This window comes from Notolepis coatsorum (assembly GCF_963971535.1).
Source record: "Notolepis coatsorum genome assembly, chromosome: 19".
Lineage (NCBI taxonomy): Eukaryota > Metazoa > Chordata > Actinopteri > Aulopiformes > Paralepididae > Notolepis > Notolepis coatsorum.
Window position 1 is genome coordinate 34,802,500 of NC_140183.1, and position 15,573 is coordinate 34,818,072.

General features: G+C 46.1%; 1 protein-coding gene across 1 annotated transcript in view; it reads left to right on the plus strand.

Annotated features, from left to right (window-relative positions):
* oatx (organic anion transporter X) overlaps positions 1 to 15,573 on the plus strand; it is a gene marked incomplete at both ends in the record, with an annotated part of 131,603 nt that overhangs the window by 79,979 nt on the left and 36,051 nt on the right. Inside the window, 2 exons of the mRNA XM_084336608.1 lie at positions 4,916 to 5,039; positions 7,773 to 7,888. Coding sequence (XP_084192734.1) covers positions 4,916 to 5,039; positions 7,773 to 7,888 — 240 coding nt within the window. The remainder of the gene's footprint in view (positions 1 to 4,915; positions 5,040 to 7,772; positions 7,889 to 15,573) is intronic.

The window sequence follows — 15,573 nt, forward strand, 5'->3', positions numbered from 1 at the left end:
TAAACTTCTACTGAAGTAGAATATGACATGCCTTCACAAAGCGCATCGATGCGTAAGCTGTCAATTGGAAAGCAGTAGGGCTGACCCCTATTAGTCGATTAGTCGACTAATCGGTCGAAAGGAGCCGTTGTCGACTAGCCAACCTCTTAGTCGAATAAAATTAAAATGTATAATATATATATTCTTTTTATCATTCTTTCCAAAAGAAAAGAGGCCTAGAAGCGTAGCTAACGCTAATGGCATGCATACCAGAGGCTAACTGCCTACGAAAACAGGCACAGAGGCACTGAAAGAGGATTTCACCCATCTAATGAACACACTAGACTAGACAAATATCAAGATGTATCCATCAGTGGACCAATTGCATGCTTTTGCAGAGGACAAGAAGCCTTCAGTCGAATCCGTCAGACATTAAGCACCCCCCACAGCCCAAATGGAATGATTAAAAAAAAGAAAAAATAAAAAGAAAATTATACTCTTATTTTTATTTTTAAATTTTTTTTGTTGACCAATAGTCGACTAACGGCAAATGTTGGCCAATCATAGTCGACCATCCAAATCCTTAGTCGGGGACAGCCCTAGAAAGCAGGAGTGTTTAGACAGCGGGGCGGGTGACCAAACACCAAACCTCGTCACACAGCAGTGGCTGATAGTTCACGTGAACCTCTGTCAATAACAGTAGTCAACTGTAGTCGATTAAATTACTTTATTATGACATTAGGTAGCATTAAATCCAATCTAACGGAATTCGTTCGCTCATAAAATTTGTGACATTTTAAATGTGATTTATAACAGATTGTTGTGTTAATGTCTGGGACAGAAACGGCCGACTCGCGTAAATTATATATTCTGATGATATCACACACCATGATTCTCAACACAAAACGGGAGCAGCACTATGGATAAAGCAATATAAAGAAACGAATAGCCAAATAAATGTGAAGTTATCAATATAACCCCCCCCCTTTCCTCAAGAATGGAATTGTGCCGCAGAGTCACGTTTAATGTCTGGGACAGAACGGCCGATTCGCGTAAATAAATATAGACCTATATTGAGAGGTCGTCTTTTTTTTTTGCTATAACGTTAAGAAGTGTAACTTAATGTTACATGCATGCATTTTTCCGTTCTCTCTGCAATGATAAAAGCATAGCACTGTGTGTTTCAACACCTCTCAACAGGCACATGCATACATAGAGCCCAAGGGGTGCTTTAACACCTGCCTTTTTGAGCCTCATAAAAAAAGTGGGGAAAGGGCCCTTAAAAATCGGGCTTGCACACTATGTGCGCTCGCTTAAAACACACAGGTATAGTGCCCTTTTTAGCCTTTGAGCACCTGCCCCTCTAAAGTCCTGTGCACGTCCCTGCCTCTCAAGTACCTGTAATGAATGAATGCCAAGCCAGACCACACCCCAAGCATTAAGAGCAGCCCAGCGCTGTAGTCTTTTTGGGGAGCATTGGGACCAGAGCATGTGAGCGGAGCGCGAGCGGAGCGCGAGCGGAGCGCGAGCGGAGCGAGGAGCAGAGCGAGGAGCAGAGCGGGTGGATTTTGAAGTGAGCGCGGAGTGGGCTTTAAAATGGGTCAGAGTGACTCCGGAGCGAGAGCTCTCCTCCGCTCCGAGCCGCTCCCAGCCGCTCAGTGCACACGATCACACAGTGGTTTAAACTGATGTAATATACATGTAGTACAATGCCAAAGCAATAGGTGGCGATGTAGTTCAAACATGAAAGCCATTTTCAACCAATCAGAAGGGTGAACGCGTCACTAGTCACTAGTACACATCCTGCTAAGTCAAAACAGAAATCCGCCATCTTTAAATCACATCTGGAACTATTTAGCAACATTTATTTTCAGCAAGAAACAAACAAAGTGCAATAAAAAAAAGGATACATTCACTGTGTTCTGCCTCATTTATTGATGAAACGAAACCAACATCAACACAATGTACCACCAAGAGCGGAGAGTTTAGTCTCACAAAAAGAGCGCTGATGTTGTTAGCTTACATGCTAACGTGAATGGGATCTGCCAGTATAAACACTTAGCATTGCGGCTAGGCTAGCGTACATTAGCATAGTAAAGCTAGTAGAATGGTTGAAAACATTATTTAACAGATTGCAGAATGGGTACAATACAATACGGCTCAATACAAACAATTGTTAAGGGGCCCAGGGGGTGCAGACTGTTGTAGTTTGGTCAAATCAAGCTAATTTACATCATGCTCCAAAAAAGAATCTGCTGAGCGGGCTGGAGCGGCGGAGCGCTTGATGCGCAAATGAAGATGAGTGCTGAGCGAGCGTGGAACGGCTTGGGGGGGGGGGGGGGGGGGGGGGCAACATGAACGAATGAGAGCGGAACTAAGCCGTCCAGAGCAAAGAGCGGATTTCTCGGCCGCTCCACGCCGCTCACATGCTCTGATTGGGACACAATACTGTCGGACAAATAACAATAATTAACTCATTTACAAGTTGTATTAAGTTTAGCAAATAAGGGAACAGATAAATAACATTTCAAAGCAGTCAAAAAAGCAATATTACGGGCGGCTAAGTGGCGCAGTGGGCAAGGCGCTCGCCACTAATGCAGGAGATGCTGGGTTCGAGTCCAGCTCTCGGCATTGCTACCAGCTTGGCTGGTCGTTCATACTAATACAATTGGCAGTAGGGTGGGAAGCTGGTGGGTGGGGATCGGACGCTGTGGACAGCGACTCCTACAGGTCGGTTGGTGCCCTGCACAGCAGAAACAGGAAGCAACGAGGGCGGCGTGTCCCTCCCACGCAGACCCTCGCCGCTGAGAGATCGCGATGTTCAGGTGAAAAGATGCAACAGCTGCCTTGGTCCACATTGCAGCCGACCTGTGGGAGGCATGGCCTAACAGCGTTCGAGACAGGGGAGGGTAGAATTGGACAATACGAAATTGGGATGGGAGAAAAATAGAAAATGGGAGAAAAAGTAGATAAAAATTAAATAAAAAAAGCAATATTGCGATTTTTACATATTTCTGAAGTGCGAGACATTTTCACGATTTCTGATGCTTGTATCTCGCCGCCACAAGTCATGTTTGGCCACGTCGGGTCACATATATTGAAGCGCAGTTAGTTTATCTTCCCCATTTTTAGCATGTAGCAACAATTAGATTTGAAGTTCGTTTCAAAATGGTGCCACCCTGATAAAAATAAAAAAGCTACTGTGTATAGAGTAGATTTCATTATCTGTTCTTATGCACGCCTGGTAATACTAAATCCAAATTGAACTCGGGCATTTGAAAGATAATATATGTATATATATAAATGTGCGATAATATAATAGCGGAAAACGTTTATTTTGTACATTATCTAATGTTAACACGAACCTAAACTAACGTTACAACTAACCTAAAGTTAGTTTAGGTTCGTGTTAACGTTAGATAATGTACAAAATAAACGTTTTCCGCTGCTATAAACGTCGCACTTTTATTTTGACAACCCCAGAAAGGAAGTCATTATATATGCTTTACCATCCTCCTGTTCTGCGTTAGCTCCGGTTAGCTCAGAGCGTCCGGTATAACAATATACCAGCCATTGGATTACTGTTTTCTAAATTGGGGAGGCTTTTAATCGTCAAGGTAAGAGGATTTCAAGTCATGGTATCCATAAACTTCAATCGGTTCGGATCTTTTGAATGAATGAGAATGTAAACAAACACGGCGTCACGTTGAAATCACTGGCTGCGCTCAGGGAGGAGTGGTTGGGCAAAAAAATAGTTCAGAGTGTATTTGCTTATAAAACGTAATTGTCTAATTCAATTATTTTTTATTTCTCCACGTGGTGAATACACAGGTCACAACATGTTTACATGAACGTTTTGGAGTTGTATTTGGAGTGTATTCTGCAATCTGTTAATAAACTTTTCAATCAATCAATCAAACTATACACTGTAAGGCTCCGGATCTGCCTCACTTCCAGTGATGAAGCTAAGCTATGCTAACGGAGCGACTGTTCCCTAAGCTAAATGCACGCACAGAGACAAAAAAAGGTATGCATCTTCTTGTCTAACTCCAGGGAAGATGTTAAATAAGCTAATTTCCCAAAATGTTGGAGTTTTCCTTTAAGATTTTCAGAGTCAAACACATCTACGTGTGTGTGTGTGTGTGTGTGTGTGTGTGTGTGTGCGTGCGTGCGTGCGTGCGTGCGTGCGTGCGTGCGTGCGTGCGTGCGTGTGTGGTGTGTGTGTGCGTGCGTGCGTGCGTGCGCGTGTGCGTGTGTGTGTGTGTTATATATTTGGATATAAGAATAGTTGGAGCCATATTTACAGACTACTTGTCTAATTGTCTGTCATATAGTCTCTGAACTGGTTAAAGGGTTCCATTGATGTTGTGAATTATATTGTGTTTTTATTCACTAGACACCTGGCACATTGTCGAAATTAAAGTTTAAACTTATTTTTTTTACCAAAAATACATTGCAAGTCTCAGTAAAAAGTACTCGACACATGCTTTTAATAGTCATTACCCAGAAGCTTTATAATTATGTATATGTCATATAATAATAATAATACCAATAATAATAAATTAAATAAATGGGGAAAGAATAATATTAATATTAACATAATATACTATGAGCTTCGTTACAACACATGATTCCCATGTATGCTTGATTACAAATATACTTATACTGTATTATGATTACGACAATGTGTTATTTTCTGATTATAATGCATCATAGACACAGTCTTCATAGAAAGAGCTACAAGAAAGCTAAGCTATATTCAATCAGTTTATAATTGTTTTGCGGTGCATACTCGTGGATGTGTGTGTGTGTATGACGTGCATGTGTGTCTGAGGTCAGGAATTTGCTCCACCATGTGGCAGTCATTATGAAATGCACCGTTAGATTGAGTTTACACTGAATTGGCTGTTGGTGGTGCTTGTTTGTGATTGGCCAGGTGGTATTCCGAATCCGCTCGTTGGCTAGTTCTGAATCGTCGTCCAGAGGAAGCCCTGAAGAGCCTGCATAGAGTAGCACGCATCAACGGCAAGCCAGAGATGGTTGAGAAGATTACCCTGCAGGTAGTCTGTCTGTCTGTCTGTCTGTCTGTCTGTCTGTCTGTCTGTCTGTCTGTCTGTCTGTCTGTCTGTCTGTCTGTCTGTCTGTCTGTCTGTCTGTCTGTCTGTCTGTCTGTCTGTCTGTATGTCTGTCTGTCTGTCTGTCTGTCTGTCTGTCTGTCTGTCTGTCTGTCTGTCTGTCTGTCTGTCTGTCTGCCTGTCTGTCTGCCTGCCTGCCTGCCTGCCTGCCTGCCTGCCTGCCTGCCTGCCTGCCTGCCTGCCTGCCTGCCTGCCTGCCTGCCTGCCTGCCTGTCTGTCTGTCTGTCTACCAACCAGCCAAGTAAAACACAATTATACTTTTGCCGGGGAAGTTTGTTAACACATTGGGTGCCACGCTGTTTTCGGGCCCCATCTATGCACTGCCACGCTGTCACCTTGTTTGTAGAGCTATAACTATATTCTATATTATAGCTATGGATACAATACTATGGTCATTTGACAGTGACTTTCTTCCGGTCAAGATGCAAAAAATTTATAATTTTTCCATGCATACATTTGCGCCTTATACCGTGGTGAATATAAGTATGTTTTTAGATCGGTCTGGGGTAATTCCCGAAATGCTGAGGAATAGCCTTGTGCGTGTATTATACTATAACCGTTGCTGTTTCTTGCCTGGACCCACTATTATTCTCAAATCAAATCTATATCATAGGTATTATTCTTCATCATGAATGCGTGAAAGGGGGGGGGGGTAGTTTTTTATGCTTTGATCATCACCAACGGCATACGTTGTGGACTAACGTTACACACACACGTTCGGATCAAGGTGAAGACATGCTTGGATCAACGCAAGATTGATATCATATAGCCCTTACCTTGACTAGGATGTACCCCAAAAAGAATATTCCAATTATCTGATTGCGATTCCAAGTATTGATGTCCATCGTGTCGCCAACATAATCCACCACACATCATGCATCGGGAGCATTTGATTCTTCTCAATCCGACCGTTATAACCACTCCCATTACAAAAAAAAATTAAAAGCCGACCAGAGAAATTAGATCGACGCACAGGCCAAGATACAAGGTTTCAAAGGCTGCTCAATACCGCCGTCTAGCTGGATGCGGCCGGTATTGCACTTTGGCAATCTCAGACTTATTCCCTATGGTAACACCAGGTTCCCTCGATGGATAATGAATAAAAATATAAAAAAAAAAGGAAAAACGACCCAGAAACGTAAAAAAGCTGTTTTTTGGCACTCTACGGTCGGGGCCCAGAAACCTATTAAGCCGTTTTTGGCACCCAAAGTGTTAAACAGCAATTTTTTACACTTACAGCACAGTTTTTTACTACAGGGTAGCCTAGAGGTTCACTCGGTCACATTGAAATGTGTACTTGACACTCGATGCATGTGTTGTGCTGGATTATGTCGTGGACCAGATGGACATCAGATGGACCAGATGGCGATCAAACAATTGGAATATTCTTTTTGGAATAGCCCCGGTCAAAGGTAAGGACTATCTGACGTCAATTCCAGCTTGATCGTACAATGTTTTCATACCGATCCAGCTGATCAGCGTGTGTAGTGTTCACAACAAATGCCGTTACTGGCAATCAAAGCATCAGAAACTACCCCCCCCCCCCCTGGGTGTGGCTGGGTGGGCGCAGCGGTCTAATCGCTCGCCACCAACGCGTGAGACACTGGTATCGAATCCGACGTCAGCGTTGCCTCCGGCTTGGGCCGGCCGTCATACTGACTCAATTGGCAGAGTCAGCGGGAGGGAAGTCAATGGGTGGTAATCTGGTCGTTGTAAACAGCGACTCCTACAGGTCGGTCAGGGCGCCTGCACAGCAAGGACAGGAGATGTCGAGGGTAGTGTGAGCCTCCCACACGTTATACCTCGCCAATGAGAGTCCGCGCTGGCAGGTGAAAAGATGTGGCTGGCTGACTCTGCATGTATCGGAGGGGACATGCGATAGATTCTTCAACCCTCCCTACGACCGACCAGTGGGGGGCAACGATCAAGACAGGGGAGGGGGGAATTGGCACGACTAAATTGGGATGGGAGAAAAACTGAAAAAGAAGGAGAAAAAGTGGATAACCCCCCCCCCCCTTTCATGCATTCATGATGAAACATAATACCTATTATATACATTTGATTTGGAAATAGTAGCGTGTCCAGGGATGAAACGCCAATGCTTTTAGTAGAATTCACATTGCACCCTATAACTCAGCCTATTAGCCCGGATCACTCCGAAACTATACTTATATTCACCACGGGATAACAGAAGATAGTTACTGTCAAATGACCATAGTATTGTATCCATAGCTAGAATATAGAATATAGATATAGCTCTACAAACAAGGTGACACATCCCTATCTTTAAAGCGTGGCCTAGCTAGCTAGAACAGGATGAGGAAAATAGCTGGCCGTGAAAGAGTTAATGACTGTCATACTAAACATGGAGTTTACCTAAAAGCACATAACTTACATAGGTAAGTACCAAAAACACATTGCAAGTATACTCTTGGAAAAGTACAGTTAGAAATGTACTTTTAACAGACTTAGCATACTAAAAATACACACTATTTTTTTTACTTGGGCTATCTCAATTCCATGTACCACTCAACAGTTTCCATTCCTCCCTCTCTTTTGTGTGTGTGTGTGTGTGTGTGTGTGTGTGTGTGTGTGTGTGTGTGTGTGTGTGTGTGTGTGTGTGTGTGTGTGTGTGTGTGTGTGTGTGTGTGTGTGTAGGTCTTGCAGTCTCACATGAGCAAGGAGATAGAATCCAGTAAAAGGTCCTACACGGCGTATGACCTGCTTAAGACTCGAGGAATGAGGCGCATATCAATCTGTCTGGTGGCTGTGTGGTAAAATATTATGGATTAAATAATATTAATCGCTGTTGCATTGTCCACGTAATACTTGCTACCTAGCATTACAATTCAATTCCACTAGCATGCTAGTCGGTAGTTAGAGAGCCACATGGTTTCAATCACTTGGCTTTTGTTGATTGATGTGGACTGGACTGCCTTTCTTTTAGCTGGCAGTAGGGCTGTCACTTCAAAATCTAGTTCTAACGAGTCCAGACTAGGAGAATTTGTTTGCAGTAAATCCAACTTTTATATAATCAGAATTAGGGGTGGACGGTATAAACGGTATACGGTATAAACGGTATGAATTTGTGCTACGGTATGGATTTTGACTATACCTTGTGACCGGTAGACTACAGCAGCTAAGTCACAGCAGTAGCAATGACGTTAACGTTACTTGACGATTCACTCAACGTTTGCAGTGGTCGTTGCATAGTGTTTAATTGTACTGAGTTTTGTTCCACTTGTTCACGGACCTTGCCATAATAGTTTTGGCATTTAAGGCATTTAACAAACAACAGTTGATCGGAAGCCCTGAGACCCTGCGTGCGACTAAGGTAAACCCCCAGTGTACGGACAGGACACGACAGGTGAAGGCTCGACTCCAACCCACTAGCATGAGGAGGAGGATGAAACGCCTGAATCACAATATCCCTGGAGTGAAAAGAGCTCAGAATATTCTTTGGCACGAAGACCGGATTAGGCCTCAGAGTCGCCCCGTTATCGGCCCAAACAGACAGGCACTCAGGCCGCACCGAGAGAGCACATGGCTCACCCACGCATTTAGCGGAGGTGCTGGCTGAACAATGGTCTGACCCCCACTCTCGACCATACGCCACTTCCCAGCGTAAGCCGCAGTAGTGGACGGAGCGCGCGCGTTCCAGATGGCGTTAACCACAGAAGAGTCAAGACGCATCCCCACCAGATTCAGCAGCCAAGCCTAGAGGCTGCCCCAGAAAAGGAGGCAGAACAGAGTTCCGCGTGCCTGAGAGAGGGCCCGCGGTGACCACGGAACAGGCCACGGTGGGGCCACCACACAGCTGAGCCCCGGCCCGGCGTGACCAGGATCAAAGTCCCGCGCTCCTGACGTACCCACCCCAACAGCTGAGCTATCAGGTGTATGGGGGGAATGCGTACAGAATCCCGGGCGGCCACGGATACATCAAGAAGGCATCCACCCCCAGAGAGGGGTTGTCCTTCCGACTGGCCGAGAACCACAAGGGGCACTGGTGGGACTGTCTGCTCGCAAACAGGTCCACCGTGGCCTCCCCGAATCGGTCCCAGACCTGTCTGACTATGTCTGGACGTAGTCCCCACTTGTCAGGGTGAGGACCGCCCCGCGACATCACATCTGCACCCACATTCTCCCTGCCGGGGATGTGGAGAGCCCGCAGGCTGTGCAGATTGAGAAACCGCCATAGCCAGAGCTCAACCGCCGCCCTGTCTGTTTATATACGACGCTGACGTTGTGTTGTCCGTCCTGATAAAAACATGCTTGCCCACCACAAGGTGGCCGAGCCGTTTGAGGACCAGAAGGACTGCCTTCAATTCCAACACATTGAAATGTAGTGCAGACCGGGCAGCATGGTCCTGCCAGCTGCCCCCTACTGCGTTGGCCCGACACGTCCCCCCCATCCCGTGAGGGAGGCGTCGGTGAAGACCGTGATGTGTGACAGCCTGCTGCCCATGGGGACCCCGCTGGTGAGGGCCCCAGGCCCTCCCCAGAGGGCGAGGTCCCCCAGTACTGACATGGGAACCTTCAGCCGCTTCCACTTGTCTCTCACCGGGTCTATTTCCATACTGGAAAACCACCTCTGTATCCTCCTCATGAAGAGGAGGCCAAGAGGGACCACAGAGTGAGCAGATGCCATCATACCGAGCAGGCGCATCACGGACAGCGCCGTAACCGCCTTAGGATGGAACCTCCCTCCCGAGCTGAGAACCTCCACTCGCCGCCGCTCTGAGAGGGATGCCCATATAGACCTTGAGCTTAGAAATAAGCCCAAGTACTCCACCCGTTGACTGGGAAGAGGAGTACTCTACTTCCAGTCTACAGCAAAACCCAGGCTTGTGAGGAATTCCACCACCTGCCTGGTATGAGACCTGGTGATCTTCTCTGACCGGCCGAGGACCAGAACGTCGTCCAGGGTAGAATAAAATTCGTATCCCCTGACGACGCAGAGACCCCAGCACGGTCTCCACGCACTTGGTGAAGATGCGAGGAGCCAGAGAGTAGCCGAACGGCAGCCTCTGGTACTCGTATGCTAAGCCCTGAAAAGGAAGCGTAGGTATGTCCTAGGAGGGAAGATCGGGATGCGAATACGCATCCTACAGGTCTATGGAGGTGAACCAGTCCCCCACCTGACAGCGCTTAACAGGTGGGTGACGGTCAACATTCTGAACCTTCCATGGGACAGGTCCAGTATGGGTCTGACACCCCCCGCCCCCCGATTTCTCGGGCACCAGAGAATATCGGGAGGAAACGCAGCACATCGCGTCCTCCCATGGGACCACAACGGCCTGCTTCGCCGCCAGAGAACGAATCTCCTCGGCCAGGGCTGTCACTGCCGCGGACTCTGATAACAGAGTCTGTACCAAACCCAAAAACGGAGGGCGGGGGTGTGTAAACTGTAACACAAGCGCTGCCCTCAGCGTTCTCTCCATCCACACCGACATATGGCTACTACTGCAGCCATACGTGGTAAAATTCCAAAGCGCCCCCGCCGCCAAGTACCGCTGGTCCGCTACCAACGAGGCAATCGCACCCAAGGGGGGGACCCCGACAGAAGGGCCGGTCTGATACGGGGGGAGCGGCCATCACCCCTGGTGACATAGACTCCCCCGCTGAGCATCTTCCCGGCTTAGCTTGCTGAGGCCAGCCTGCTCTGCAGCTGGACATGCATGGTATGTGGTCCTCACACTGCCCGATAGGGTGGGTCTCTATACACCGTAGCCCTGTAGTGATATTACTACCACCCAAATTACACGTGCCTGCTGACCACCGCGGGATCGGAAGTCCAGACGGGGGAGGCACTAACGTAATACCCGGCCTGGCGAGGGCGGGGTTGGGGGGAACCCATGCTGCGACTTCCTGGGCCTAGAGTTCCCCCTCTGACAAAATTTTTTAGATACAGGGAACCCTGCTCCGTCGACAGATACAACACCAGGCTCACCAAACACAGACGCAGGATGTGTGGTGTGGGAGCCGCTTGACAGCACAGCATTGTTAAAGTAGGCCTAGCTAGCAACTGGGTGTCAGCCCCTGTCTCCTTGAGAAGCGAAATGTGGGGCCGCTTACTCTTCACTGGAAGAACGCGGCCCGCAGCCAAAGGGAACAAATCAGAGCCCTGTGTCCCGTAGTGTAGCGGGGGGGAGTAACCGGAGAGCGTTCTAGATACAGCTAGATGGCAAAAAAAGAATTAGGGCGTGCCCATCTAATATAGCCGAACCCTCGGGCCGCCAAGGCTGTCGGCCTTGTGATCACCTGTTTTCTTTGTGTCCAGGGTATCTCAGGCGGGGTAAACATGGCCGCTGGCCGGGGGCCTCGCCGCAGCCGCTGGCGAGGCCGTGCTCTCACCTCTGGCTGCACGGTGTCGGGCAGCGTGGGGCTCAGGTCAAATACCGCCTGCGCCTTCGTGGACAGACCAAGGTCCACCCGTGGAAAGGGGAGCCCTGAGGAGGAGACCCCTTCCCTCCTCAAGGGGAGATTGCCAACCAAAGACACCTGTGAACAACCGTTGACAGCATCCTAGCCCTCCCTGCGGTTATAGCTTGCGGCTAGGTCAAAAGCTGAATAACCTCAAAACCTCGCTCGATGGTTTTGACGTCGGCTGGCCCTAAGGCCCCGCCACCCGACACCATTTTTGACAGAAAAGCAGCCAATTGAGCAATGTTGCCAGTCGCTGCTAAATCCCGTACCGTGGCGGTATAGGCTTCATCAGCCCACCAGCCACCTGCCGGACCGACTCGCCTCATGGCGTCTGCCGGGCGGGACACCGTTCCACCATGTCAGGGCAAAGGACTGATGCCACGTGCTTCACTAAGCACGGAACACCAGTGGTGGCTGCTGACCAAAGTCTACTACTATTGAAGCACTGCCTCACTAGTAGTCATGTAACAACCTCCACTGCGGTGTGCACCCATGAAGGGATAAATGAAAGAATGAACGAAAACTCTATTAACATATTGCAGAATGGGCTAGCCCAACACACACAATTGTTAAGGGGATGCAGACCAGAGAAAACGCTAGTCCTGTCTACATCAGGGACCCCCATTTTCAATTCATAGATTCACAAAAAGCACACCTGCCCTGAGCCCTGAAAGGGTAAAAAAGCCCCAGCTAAACCCCCAACATTAGACACCGATTGACCGTCAGCATGAATGGTTAAAAGGAGGGAAGACAGTAAAGACAGCCCTCGGCGGGGTACATGGGGAACGGCGCCCCAACATTGTAGCATTAGCATTAGCTGCGCGCTAGGATACTTGGAAAAACATCAAACAGTGTGTCATGAAGACCACGTTCATCCAAATATCTCGCCCCCCACGTCAATACATCACTCGGCCATCTCACGAGACAACGAGCAGTATTACCCATGCTAGTATCAATGCCTGATAGCGCAGGCCCTACCTGTGCACGACTTAGCTCCACTGCTAACCGTTGCGCGACGTCCCTCGGTCCGCTGTCACGAGACGAGGAAAACCCAGGACAGGACCGCTGCGCTGTTATGATGTGCCGAGAAGGTTCCGGGGGCTGGTGAATTTCTGGCGAATACCCAACATTGTGTAATTTCACCTTCCGCTCCATAACAATCTCCAGTTCAAGAAGTGCATCTGAGCTGCTTCCGCTTGGAAACTAAATGAGGAAGGGTGAGGCGTGACCACTTCCGGCGTCATATAGGGACGCATGGGGGTGGCGCGGTCACGTGCAAGTGGGTGCATTTGTTTTTGTTTCTCGTGCACGCTAGGTGCGTGGAGATAAGGGGTTATCTCAGTAGCAGAGCGAGACGCGAGGCCAGTTGAAATGTAACAGTGTTTTTCAGAGATGGAAGTAACTTGAGAAAAGGTTTTGCATTTTTCTATTGCAGTTTTGCACAATAAATGTTCTTAAAATACCTCTGTACTATGTGAAATATGTCCTAGTAATACAAGAGTACAGTAATAGCTGCCAGTGTTTTATCCCTTCAGAAGCATTATATAGACATTTTAAGATAAATGAATATACCATGATATATACCGTTACAGTCTATGCTTCAAATTATACCATGATATACATTTTAGACCATACCGTCCAGCCCTAATCAGAATCCTTTATTGTATCCCTTCCCCCCATTGCCCTGTGCCTTATCATAATCATGAGCAACCCCAAAGCATTGTCATCTGATGCCCCAGAGAGAGAGAAAGAGACAATGAATGTGTATGAGAGACAGAGGGAGGGGGAGAGTAAATGGTGCATTTATATTATCTCATTTATCCAAAGCGCTTTACAATCTTTGTTCCTCACATCACACTCACACACCGACGGCAGAGGCAACCATGCAAGGTGCCGACCTGCTCATCATTATGCACCATATGCTACTGTCACCTGACCTATGCATGCAAGGTATCTGTTTAGTATTATTTGGCTAATCAATCGAATTCACCAGCTGCAAAAATAATAACGTTATGATGATGAAAAATCACATATTTGGAAAATATACGCAGGAAAGTCAACAAAAAATGCCCAATCAGATGCATTAAATGAATGAGTGATTATTGGGGTGTTTTCCTACTTTTGGTACAGTTTTCTTTCACACCTCAAACGAATGGCTCCAGGGTTCACTTGGAAGCAAACCAAGACTCGCATTTTCAGGCTCTGTTGTTTGGTCCGCAGCAGAGTTTCCAAACCAACCGAACTATAAGATAAGATAATTCTCCTTTATTGATCCCTTTCAGGCATCATAGCAGTATGGGGAGGGGGAGGGGAGGTACAGGTATGGGCATGGAAATAGTAGAAGGCAATCAAATTATACTGCCCTGTCAAGGCTAACCGCAGTAACTTCCAAACAGAGAAAAAAAAGAAAAATGGCTTTAAAGTTTTTTGACTTTCCATCCAAAATGTGTTATAGGTAGATAGATGATAGTACCCAGATTTAACATGTATTAATGAAGTAATCTTTAGGCATACAAAAATATGACGTAATTATTTTAATTAACCCCAAAAAAGCAGATACTGCACTCTGCTGCACGATTTCCTTAAATAATTATACAGGTAATGTACAGGCAAAGTGCAGTAACTTCAAATAGTTGTTTCCCCTCCAGCTTTCATAACTTAACCTCCATTTTATTTGGATCATCATCATTCCAATATATTCAGGTGTTAAATTTCATTTTCAAAATGGCTAGGTTAAGTTATGAAAGCTGGAGGGAAAACAACATTGTATTTGAAGTTACTGCACTTTGCCTGTACATTACCTGTATAATTATTTAAGGAAATCGTGCAGCAGAGTGCAGTATCTGCTTTTTAATTAAAATAATTACGTCATATTTTTGTATGCCTAAAGATTACTTCATTAATACATGTTACATCTGGATACTATCATCTATCTACCTATAACACATTTTGGATGGCAAGTCAAAAAACTTTAAAGCCATTTTTCTCAGTTTCACTGTTTGGAAGTTACTGCGGTCTGCCTGGGTTTTGAGTGTGCTTTTGTAGTTACTGCAGTTTTTAAAACCCCATATCTCCAAAACTGAGCGACATTAACATCTGAAACTTGGTCACAAGATAAAACATTTATCGACAAGTTCAATTTCACTCATAACTCAATTAAGCAGTGTCAAAAATATAATTAACTCTGAATATACGCATAATGAGCAAGAAGGCAGTGTGATCAAAGGTGCAGATGAGGGTCTGTACGCCCTATCAGCATGGGTGTAAAGTACTTGAGTAATTGTACTTTGTTATAATACTTAAGTACTGTTTTTGGGGATTTGTACTTTACTCGAGTATTATTAGGTTTGTATACTTGTACTTTTACTCAATTACATTTCAGAGAAAAAAACGTACTTCTTACTCCTTACATTTAAAATGCAGACCTACAAAGTACAAAGTACAAATCTTGCCGGTCCATCAATTTTTATTAGTATATTTGTTTCTCTGGCGGAACTAACGTTAACGTTATTAATCCTGTGGCAGCATTTTATTTTAAAACAGCCAATCAAATACCCATCAAGGGAAATTAACCCGCCCATACCCATGCTTTCACTAATTGGTTCACCACTTCAACTCACCTGGTGCAATGTGTAGTTAAAATGAAAACTTGGCCAATGATGGAATAAGTTTGAGACGCCTGGTCTATCCCTTGCAATAAAAAAAGTTTTTACTTTAACTTTTTAGTACTTTATATTTGATATTTTTACTACAGTTTTTTTTAGACATTACAGTAGACACTACGGACGTGATACATATACATATAAACAAAACAGAAAAAAAACTGAACAAAACACCAACAAATATATAGAAAAAAATAATAACTAGACAATTCCGTGCGGGGGAAATTGTGAAAGTGTGGGTGATGCCTGTGCACCGCCGGGCGTGGTCAACATAGACCAATGAAAGAGGACATCCCTACTGAGTACAATGACACAACCCGCAAGTCTCTACGACAAACGGTTCAAAAGATACACAAAGGGGGAGGAGCCAA